Genomic DNA, 10,571 nt, shown 5'->3' with positions numbered 1-10,571 from the left:
GCCCCCAGTTCATCCCAGAAAATAACAACGACAGTTTCCAGCAGCTTGGTTTCACCTTGGAGAGCTGCTCCTCCATTGGATCCCGGAATAGATCCCAAAAAAACCCCCAAACCAACACTAAAGGATGAATTCCTGGAGGGAAACCCCAGGAAGAGCTTGAAGAGATGGGAGGGGAGCCCCCAGCTCCACGTGGAGCTCTCTGCAGAAGATTTGTTTTGCCCACAAGAATTCCAGCCCTGCAAAATTTTGGTTTTCGAGGCCGTTTCACTCTTGATGCAGCATAAAAATTATGGATAAACAGGGAGAACTTCACTCCCTGTGCTGGAGAAACACCTGGATCTTTGATTTTCAGCCAACACATCCCACAGGGTTACTCTGCATCCCACCCCGCAATTTCTTGCCTCGGGTCCTTCCTCAAAGGAGACTTTTCCTTTCAAACCTTCCTTTCACAAGGCCAAAAAAAACCCAAAAAAGGGGAAAACCAGATGAATCCAACAGCTGGGATATAATTTGCCATCAGAGAGATGTCGTTCATTGCAGGAAGGGGGGAAAGAAGCAGAGGGAACAGAGAGGAGGAGACAGAGGGAGCGTGAGAGGATGTGGGAGGAACGGAAGGGACGAAGGGAGGCGGCGGTGAACAAAACCCACCGGGAAGAAGCTGCCAAGTCCCGAAGCGAGCGGGAAGCGCGGGCAGCCGTGCCTGGCTCAGGTGAGCAGCAGCAGGTACTCCTTGAGGCAGGGGGGCAGCGGCAGCTGCTGCACGGCCTGGGGCAGGAAGCGCAGGCCCAGCGAGCGGCGCACGGCGTAGCGCGACAGCGCCTGCAGCGTGCCCGGCGCCGAGCACAGCCGCGTCAGCCGCTGGCACAGCTGCGGGTCCCGCGCCACCTCCCAGGGCAGGCTGCCGTTCTTGCGCAGCTCGAAGTGTCCCGTGGCTCTGTGCAGCAAATCCAGGCAGGAATCCTCCCTCTCCGTGCCCAGCCCGCGCACCAGCAGCGCCACCAGGCGCGAGATGGGGCTCTGCCCCTTCAGGTTGACCACGCGCACCTCGGCGCCGAAGTCCAGCAGGACGCTGACGCTCTCCAGGTTGCCCTTCATGGCCGCCCAGCTCAGGGGGGTGTCGTTGTTGTAGTCCAGGGCGTTGACCAGGGCACCGTTGGCCAGCAGGGCCCGCACGCACTCGGCGTTGTTCTTGAAGGCCGCCCAGTGCAGCGGCGTGTCCTTGTTGCCGTCCAGGGCGTTGGGGTTGGCTCCGTACTCCAGTAAAATCTCCACGCAGGTTTCGTCTTTCTCTGCGGCGTAGTGAAGGGCTGTGCGGTTGTAGCCGTCCAGGGCGTTCACCTGGGGGAGGAAATCAAAAGGTTTGGGGGTCAGGGAGTGGTCCCAGCTGGACCCGCAGTGAGGGAAGAGTCAAAGGTCCCAAATCCCAAAAAATGAGGAATGGGGAAATATGTAGGGAAAAATGAGGAAGGGTTTTAGCCCGATAACCAGGGGAAAGCAGGGTAAAAAAATTCAGCAAATTTAGGGTTTAATTCTTCCTTCCCAGCCTCCTGAAATCGTGGTGCAGAAATTGAGGTTCCAATCCTTGGTCTGCTCCCAAAATCTCAGCCCAAGAAATTCCTCCCTGGGATGAAGAACCTTCCCATGGTGCCCCTCTGTGAGGGGATACAAACCCATGGAATGTCCTGAGCTGGAAAGACCTACAAAGGTCATCAAACCCAAGCCCAAGTCAGGAAGTGGTCCCAGCTGGACCCGCAGCAAGGAAGAGTCAAAGATCCTAAATCCCAAAAATGAAATATAAAATATGTAGGGGAAAATGAGGAAGGGATTTAGCCCAAAAGCAGGGTAAAAAATCCAGCAATTTTAGGGTTTAATTCTTCCCTCCCAGCCTCCCGAAATCGTGGTGCAGAAATTGAGGTTCCAATCCTTGGTCTGCTCCCAAAATCTCAGCCCAAGAATTCCCTCCCTGTCGGGATGAAGACCCTTCCCATGGAATGTCCTGAGCTGGAAAAGACCTACAAAGGTCATCAAACCCAAGCCCAAGTCAGGGAGTGGTCCCAGCTGGACCCGCAGCGAGGGAAGAGCCAAAGACCCCTAATCCCAAAAATGAAATATAAAATGTGTAGGGAAAAATGAGGAAGGGATTTAACCCAAAAGCAGGGTAAAAAAATTCAGCAAATTTATAGTTTAATTCTTCCTTCCCAGCCTCCTGAAATCTCGGTGCAAAAATCTCGGTTCCAATCCTTGGTCCGCTCCCAAAATATCAGCCCAAGAAATTCCCTCCCTGGGATGAAGAACCTTCCCATGGAATATCCTGAGCTGGAAAAGACCTACAAAGGTCATCAAACCCAAGCCCAAGACAGGGAGTGGTCCCAGCTGGACCCGCAGCAAGGGAAGAGTCAAAGGTCCCAAATCCCAAAAAATGAGGAATGGGGAAATTTGTAGGGAAAAATGAGGAAGGGATTTAGCCCGATAACCAGGGGAAAGTGGGGTAAAAAATTCAGCAATTTTAGGGTTTAATTCTTCTTTCCCAGCCTCCTGAAATCTTGGTGCAAAAATTGAGGTTCCAATCCTTGGTCTGCTCCCAAAATCTCAGCCCAAGAATTCCCTCCCTGTCGGGATGAAGAACCTTCCCCTGGTGCCCCTTTGTGAGGGGATACAAACCCATGGAATATCCTGAGCTGGAAAAGCCTACAAAGATCATCAAACCCAAGCCCTGGCCCTGCACAGGACACTCAGAAATCCCCCCCCTGTGCTGGGAGTGTTGTCCAAACCCCAATCCCCAGAGCTTGTGCCCCATGACACCCTGGGGAAAGAACTTTTTCCCAAAATCCAACTTAAACACATCAGCTCTAACCCCAGCCATTTATCAGCTCCTCCCGATTTCCCCTTATCTCGGGATTTCCCAAAGCTTCACCTCAGCTCCTTTTTGCAGCAGCAGCTCCACGCAGTCGGCATCAGCCACCATGCAGGCACAGTGCAGGGGTTTGAGGGTGCCGTGCAGGCAGTTCACATCGGCGCCCTGGGGAGCACAGGAACAGCCCCCGGTCAGGAACTGCCCCCTTTCCATCCCTTCAGAAAGGGTTAATGCACGCCAGCCCCGGGGGGCTGCAGGAACCGCCCCGGGCTCTGCAAATCCCAACCTTCCCCTGCCCTTCCCAAGCCTTCAGTAAGAGAATTTGTTCGCAAAAACACTCCTGGTCTTAATCCCTGCTTGTGGTTCGTCAATTCACTGTCACCAAACGGTGCCCGGAGACCCCCGGAGACCCCCCCAGCCGCGGGGGTTCAGAGGGTGGAAGGAAAAGCCTGGAGTCTCTAAACCAACCGGAGATGCCCCGATCATCCCCTCCCGGGAAAACCCCTCCAGGGAGCGGGACAGCTCGGCAGTGCCCGTCAGAAGCACCCGGAGCCCCGGGGGGACTCAAGCAGGCCGGCCCGGCCGCGGAAGGGGTGGGAGGTCCCGGGCACGGGGCCTCACCCGGCCGATGAGATCCTCCACGTTGTCCCGAGGGAAGGAGCGGATGGCGGCGATGGTGCGGATGAGGCGCTCGGACAGAGAGTACTTGCTCTGAATGCTCTGCATGATGTACCACATGGCGCGGGCCGCGCCGCGGCATCCCCGGCCGGCCCCGCCGAGCCCCGCGCCGGACCCGGGGCGGGGAGGGAGCGGCCCGGGCCGGGCCGGGCCGGGCCGGGCCGAGCCGAGCCGAGCCGAGCCGAGCCCGGAGGTGGAGCCGGGGCGGTTCCGGGGCGGTTCCGGGGCGGTTCCGGGGCGGCTCCGGGGCGGCTCCGGGGCGGTTCCGGGGCGGTTCCGGGGCGGTTCCGGGGGGCCCGGGGCGGTTCCGGCGGCCCGAGCCGCTCCCGGACCAGCGGCGACAGCGGGCCAAGCAGGACGCGGAAATGCCGCTAACCAGAAGTGACGTCACACCAAGTGTCCCGCCCCGACCTCCTCTCCACAAATCCGGCTCCGGCACCCCCGCTGGTCACGCCCCCTCCGGTTCTGACCTCCAATCCCCAGCACGGACCGCCCTCAAGCCACGCCCTCCTTTTTATTTCCACCAATCCGCTCTTCCCTAAGATGGCGAAGGCCCTCCCCCTCCTCCATAGACCCTCCCCTCGCAAACCCCCAATTTTCCCCCAATTTTCCCCAATTTTCCTCCATATCCCGCTTTCCCTTAGGCCACGCCCACGCCGAGCCACCAACCAATAGGAACGCAGCACCGGCAACACAACCTCTGTACGCCCGGGGGGCGGGGCCTCGCGGTAGAGGCCACGCCTCCCCCTTCCCCGGCCCCACAAACGGACCCAAAACAGCCCAAAATTGGCTTTTTTTTTTTTTTTTTTTTTTTTTTATTCCTTTTTAACAACTTCTGTTCCCGGCCACCTCCAGGGAAGCCCCGGAGCTCCTGTCCAGGAGCCTCGGGTCCCTCTTTGTCCTTTAGGGCCGTGGGTTGAGATCCCACTGGGAGCGCCCGCCCCTCGCCAGCCGCAAAGCAGAGCCCTAAAGAAAGGAGAGTCAATTCCTGGCCACCGAACGGCGGCGTGGCTACCGCATTGTGGGGAGTGGCTACTGAGTTCTGGGGGGGCTTGGGAACCGAATTTAGGGGGGCTGGCCTCTGAATTTGGGGAACAGCGACTGCACTTGGAGGTTTTGTCTTGATTTAGCAGGAAAAGGGGTGGGATAAGGGAGGGGCAAGGAGGAGGGGGTGGAGTTGGGGTCCTCCCAGTGCTCCCAGTATCACCAAGTAACCCAAACACCCCCTCCCAGTGCTCCCAGTATCACCAAGTAACCCAAACACCCCCTCCCAGTGCTCCCAGTATCACCAAGTGACCCAAACACCCCCTCCCAGTGCTCCCAGTATCACCAAGTGACCCAAACACCCCCTCCCAGTGCTCCCAGTATCACCAAGTAACCCAAACACCCCCTCCCAGTGCTCCCAGTATCACCAAGTAACCCAAACAACCCCTCCCAGTGCTCCCAGGAACCCAAATTCTCTCCCAGTAACCAACTCCCCTTCCAGTCCCTCCCAGATTCCCCTCCCAGTGCCACCGAGTCCCTCCTGGGGCTCCCTGTATCCCCTCCCAGTCCCTCCCAGTTTATCCCAGTCCCTCCCAGTAACCCCCTCCCAGTGCCACCGAGTCCCTCCTGAGGCTCCCTGTATCCCCTCCCAGTCCCTCCCAGTTTATCCCAGTCCCCCCAGATTCCCCTCCCAGTGCCACCGAGTCCCTCCTGGGGCTCCCTATATCCCCTCCCAGTCCCTCCCAGTTTATCCCAGTCCCCCCAGACTCCCCTCCCCGCATCTCCCGGTTGATCCCGAGGCCCCCAGTCCCCTCCCAGTCCCTCCCAGTGCCCCCAGTACCTGTCCCTCGCTTGTCCCAGCCAGGGGGGGCACTGAGGGGGGAAAGGGGGGTTAGGGGGTTTTGAGGTCACCCCATAGATCGGGGTCAGGGGTTCCTCTGGGAGGGCTTGGGGTCCTGCAGGGGGTTTGGGGGGCTCTGGGCTCCTGCCGTGGGGGTTTGGGGTCACACCATGGGGGTTTGGGGTCACACCGTGGGGGTTTGGGGTCACACCATGGGGGTTTGGGGTCACACCGTGGGGGTTTGGGGTCACACCGTGGGGGTTTGGGGTCACACCGTGGGGGTCTGGGGTCACACCGTGGGGGTTTGGGGTCACACCGTGGGGGTTTGGGGTCACACCATGGGGGTTTGGGGTCACACCGTGGGGGTTTGGGGTCACACCATGGGGATTTGGGGTCACACCGTGGGGGTTTGGGGTCACACCATGGGGATTTGGGGTCACACCGTGGGGGTTTGGGGTCACACCATGGGGGTTTGGGGTCACACCGTGGGGGTTTGGGGTCACACCATGGGGGTTTGGGGTCACACCGTGGGGGTTTGGGGTCACACCATGGGGGTCTGGGGTCACACCGTGGGGGGTTTGGGGTCACACCATGGGGGTTTGGGGTCACACCGTGGGGGTTTGGGGTCACACCACGGGGGTTTGGGGTCACACCGTGGGGGTTTGGGGTCACACCGTGGGGGTTTGGGGTCACACCATGGGGGTTTGGGGTCACACCGTGGGGGTTTGGGGTCACACCATGGGGGTTTGGGGTCACACCGTGGGGGTTTGGGGTCACACCGTGGGGGTTTGGGGTCACACCATGGGGGTTTGGGGTCACACCGTGGGGGTTTGGGGTCACACCGTGGGGGTTTGGGGTCACACCGTGGGGGTTTGGGGTCACACCGTGGGGGTTTGGGGTCACACCATGGGGGTTTGGGGTCACACTGTGGGGGTTTGGGGTCACACCATGGGGGTCTGGGGTCACACCGTGGGGGTTTGGGGTCACACCATGGGGGTTTGGGGTCACACCGTGGGGGTTTGGGGTCACACCATGGGGGTTTGGGGTCATACCGTGGGGGTTTGGGGTCACACCATGGAGGTTTGGGGTCACACCGTGGGGGTTTGGGGTCACACCATGGGGGTTTGGGGTCACACCGTGGGGGTTTGGGGTCACACCGTGGGGGGTTTGGGGTCACACCGTGGGGGTCTGGGGTCACACCATGGGGGTTTGGGGTCACACCATGGGGGTTTGGGGTCACACCGTGGGGGTTTGGGGTCACACCGTGGGGGTTTGGGGTCACACCGTGGGGGTTTGAGGCCCTATTCGAGCTTTTAGGGTCCCTCCTCGGAGATGAGGAAAGGGGATGGGGCTTGGGGCATTATTTTGGGGTAAATCCTGTAGGATTTGGGGTCACTCACCCACGCTGGAGGCCCCTGAATTTCTGTAGGCTACGCCAGCCTGTGGGGGGAGAGCACACCATGATGGGAACCCCCCGTTTTGGGGTGGCCCCCATTTTGGGGGAGGTCTCACCTGCCATCCCGGGGTGCTGTGGGACTGGGGGGGCTCCACTGGGGGCAAGCGGCTGCAAGAGAGAGGCAGGAGCTTTGGGGGACCCCCCTGTGCAATGGAGGGACCCCCACCCCAATTTAGGATGCCCCCCACCCCTTACCTGACCACTTGACTGCTGAGCTGCCGGCGGGGCTGGGGGGTGACTGCAAAGGAGATGGAAAATTTGGGGGGCCCCTATGAGCAAGGAGGGGATGGGGGAGGGGGTGTTTTAGGGTGTGGAAGACCCCCCAGGAATTTGGGGGGCACTTACCTGAGTGTGTGGGGGAGGGACGGGGGGTGCTGCTGCGGCTGCCCCAGCGCCAGCCTGGGGAGAGCTGTGGGGAGATTTGGGGGGGACAGTTTTGGGGGTGAGGGAAGGGGGCAGGGGGGCTTTGGGGGCAGTTTGGGGGCCAGAAAAGGGGCAGGGGGGCTTTGGGGGGCAGTTTTGGGGGTGAGGGAAGGGGGCAGGGGGGCTTTGGGGGGCAGTTTGGGGTGAGGGAAGGGGACAGGGGGACAGGGGGGCTTTGGGGGCAGTTTGGGGTGAGGGAAGGGGCAGGGGGGCTTTGGGGGCAGTTTGGGGTGAGGGAAGGGGCAGGGGGGCTTTGGGGGCAGTTTGGGGTGAGGGAAGGGGACAGGGGGACAGGGGGGCTTTGGGGGCAGTTTGGGGTGAGGGAAGGGGCAGGGGGGCTTTGGGGGCAGTTTGGGGTGAGGGAAGGGGCAGGGGGGCTTTGGGGGCAGTTTGGGGTGAGGGAAGGGGACAGGGGGGCTTTGGGGGGAAGTTTGGGGTGAGGGAAGGGGACGGGGGGCTTTGGGGGGCAGTTTGGGGTGAGGGAAGGGGCAGGGAGGCTTTGGGGGGCAGTTTGGGGGCCAGGGAAGGGGCAGGGGGGCTTTGGGGGGCAGTTTTGGGGGTGAGGGAAGGGGCAGGGGGGCTTTGGGGGCAGTTTGGGGGCCAGAGAAGGGGACAGGGGGGCTTTGGGGGCAGTTTGGGGGTGAGGGAAGGGGACAGGGGGGCTTTGGGGGGAAGTTTGGGGGCCAGAGAAGAGGCAGGGGGGCTTTGGGGGACAGTTTTGGGGGTGAGGGAAGGGGACAGGGAGGCTTTGGGGGGCAGTTTGGGGTCCAGAAAAGGGGAAGGGGGGCTTTGGGGGCCACCTGCATGCGGCGCAGCTCCTCATTCTCCCGGCGAAGTGACTCCAGCTCCCTGGCAAGGGGGAGGATTTAATGGAGGGTGGGGATTCCCCCCATTTGGGGTGGGGGTCCCTCCATAGGGGTGGGAGCTCACCAGGTGGCAGCCAAGGGGGGATAAGACCCTCCCAAGAAAGGGGTCAGAAGAACGAGGACTCATCAAGGTGTTGACCAAGGAGTGCTGCCTCACCCACACGCCCAGAGGAGCCCAAGATGGAGGTGTGAACCCCCTACCATGGCGTCCCCCTCACCTCTTCTTCTCCCCCAGCTCCTCTCTGGCCTTGTCCAGCTCTGCCTGCACCCGCCGAGTTCTGTCCCGGTGCAAGTCCAGCAGGAGTTGTGCCTGTGACGTCTGGAACCGCCACACCTGGGGGATGTGGGTCACCCCTTTGTACCCCCACAGCGCGTGGGGTTGGGGACAGCGGTGGCACCTCATCCCCCGTCACCTGTGTCCTCCTCACCTGCGTGATGTGGGCAAGGTGCTTGAGGGCGAGGGCCACTGGGTTCTTGAAGAAAACCTTCTCCTGTGGGCGCATCTGTTGGGCATGGAGGCGTCAAAAGGATGGGAAGAAGGCTGGGAAATTAGGAAGGGAAAAGGGTGGGAAGGGGATGTGGGGAACAACATGGCGGACACTGGCCTGATCGGATATGGGCAGGTAGCGGCAGGTGGTGCCACAGACTGGGCAGGGACCTGTGGGAGGGGGAGAAAAAAGGGAGAAAAGTGAGAGAAAAACATATCCAAAAGTCCCAAAAGTGGTGTTCCTTGAGGGAAACGGACCATTTCCCCTCATTTTAGGGTTTTAAATTGAGGCAGGATCCTCCAGTTCCACAAAGCTAAGGCTGTAAATTGAGGGAAATTCCTCCTTTTCCCATAATTTGAAAGACAGAAATTGAGGGGAACCCCTCTTTTCCCGATATTTTAGGGGTTTAAATTAAGGGCAGAGCCCTCAATTATTTATTAGCTTGAATTGAGGTGACCCCTCCTTTCCCTTTCATTTTAAGGGGCTAAATTGAAGGGAACTCCCCCATTTTAAGGGCTTAAACTGGGGATTTCCCTGAATTTTACCTGTGCCCCCACAGCCCTCGCACAGGATGTGGCCGCAGTTGGTGATGGTGAACCGGGCGCCATCCTGGCGGAAGCAGCGACAGCAGTGGAACCAATCCATGGCGGCGCCGGGGTGAGGAGCCGCCTCTGCTGCCTCCAGACGGGCGAGCCTGGGAGGGAATGAGGGGGAAAGGTGAAGGGAAAAGGGTGGGAAAAGGTGAGAGAAATACGGGATGGAAATGTGAGGGGGAAAGGGTTGGAAATGTGAGGGAAGAAGGGCTGGAAGAGTGAGGTGAAAAGGGAGGGAAATGTGAGGGGAAAAGGATCGGAAAGTTGAGGGAAGAAGGGCTGGAAGAGTGAGGCGAAAAGGGAGGGAAATGTGAGGGGAAAAGGGTCGGAAAGTTGAGGGAAGAAGGGCTGGAAGCGTGAGGCGAAAAAGGAGGGAAACGTGAGGGGAAAAGGGTGGGAAATGTCAGGGAAGACGGGCTGGAAGCGTGAGGCGAAAAAAGGCGGGAAATGTGAGGGGAAAAGGGCCGGAAATGTGAGGGGCTGGAAGTGTGAGGCAAAAAAGGGTGGGAAATGTCAGGGGAAAAGGGTTGGAAATGTGAGGGAAAAAGGGCTGGAAGAGTGAGGCGTAAAGGGGGGGAAATGTGAGGGGAAAAGGGTCGGAAACGTGAGGGAAGAAGGGCTGGAAGCGTGAGGTGAAAAGGGAGGGAAATGTGAGGGGAAAAGGGTCGGAAAGTTGAGGGAAGAAGGGCTGGAAGAGTGAGGTGAAAAGGGAGGGAAATGTGAGGGGAAAAGGGTCGGAAAGTTGAGGGAAGAAAGGCTGGAAGAGTGAGGCAAAAAAGGAGGGAAACGTGAGGGGAAAAGGGTTGGAAACGTGAGGGAAGAAGGGCTGGAAGAGTGAGGCGAAAAAAGGCGGGAAATGTGAGGGGAAAAGGGTTGGAAACGTGAGGGAAGAAGGGCTGGAAGCGTGAGGCGAAAAAGGGTCAGAAACCTGAGGAGAAAAGGGTGGGAAATGTCAGGGAAGACGGGCTGGAAGTGTGAGGTGAAAAAAGGCGGGAAACGTGAGGGGAAAAGGGCCGGAAATGTGAGGGGCTGGAAGTGTGAGGCGAAAAAAGGGTGGGAAATGTCAGGGGAAAAGGGTTGGAAATGTGAGGGAAAAAGGGCTGGAAGAGTGAGGCGTAAAGGGGGGGAAATGTGAGGGGAAAAGGGTCGGAAACGTGAGGGAAGAAGGGCTGGAAGTGTGAGGCGAAAAAGGACAGGAGATATGAGGGAGAAAGGGTTGGAAATGTGAGGGGAAAAGGGCTGGAAGCGTGAGGCGAAAAGGGTCAGAAACCTGAGGGGGAAAAGGGTGGGAAATGTCAGGGAAGAAGGGCTGGAAGAGTGAGGTGGAAAAAGGACGGGAGATGTGAGGGAGAGGGGGTTGGAAACGTGAGGGGAAAAGGGTGGGAAAT

At 59.4% G+C, this 10,571-nt stretch overlaps 2 protein-coding genes across 2 annotated transcripts; both read right to left on the bottom strand.

The window, feature by feature from the left end:
• Nucleotides 1-486: 486 nt before the first annotated feature.
• Nucleotides 487-3,670, bottom strand: ASB8 (ankyrin repeat and SOCS box containing 8). The gene is made up of 3 exons (XM_059871844.1): nucleotides 3,476-3,670; nucleotides 2,915-3,019; nucleotides 487-1,338 (listed from the first exon to the last, which is right to left on the bottom strand). Exons 1-3 carry the CDS (start codon nucleotides 3,590-3,592, stop codon nucleotides 706-708), a joined length of 855 nt encoding a protein of 284 aa, XP_059727827.1. The 5' UTR covers nucleotides 3,593-3,670; the 3' UTR covers nucleotides 487-705.
• Nucleotides 3,671-4,358: 688 nt separating this feature from the next.
• On the bottom strand, nucleotides 4,359-9,492 carry RNF212B (ring finger protein 212B). The gene is made up of 11 exons (XM_059871865.1): nucleotides 9,136-9,492; nucleotides 8,708-8,760; nucleotides 8,531-8,605; nucleotides 8,321-8,436; nucleotides 8,037-8,085; nucleotides 7,159-7,222; nucleotides 7,009-7,051; nucleotides 6,870-6,921; nucleotides 6,758-6,797; nucleotides 5,358-5,389; nucleotides 4,359-4,498 (listed from the first exon to the last, which is right to left on the bottom strand). Exons 1-11 carry the CDS (start codon nucleotides 9,233-9,235, stop codon nucleotides 4,436-4,438), a joined length of 687 nt encoding a protein of 228 aa, XP_059727848.1. The 5' UTR covers nucleotides 9,236-9,492; the 3' UTR covers nucleotides 4,359-4,435.
• Between the last annotated feature and the right edge of the window lie 1,079 nt (nucleotides 9,493-10,571).

This window comes from Haemorhous mexicanus, chromosome 33, assembly GCF_027477595.1.
Source record: "Haemorhous mexicanus isolate bHaeMex1 chromosome 33, bHaeMex1.pri, whole genome shotgun sequence".
NCBI classification, from domain to species: domain Eukaryota; kingdom Metazoa; phylum Chordata; class Aves; order Passeriformes; family Fringillidae; genus Haemorhous; species Haemorhous mexicanus.
The sequence above is the reverse complement of the archived record's forward strand: the minus strand, read 5'-3'. Positions and strand labels throughout refer to the sequence as shown.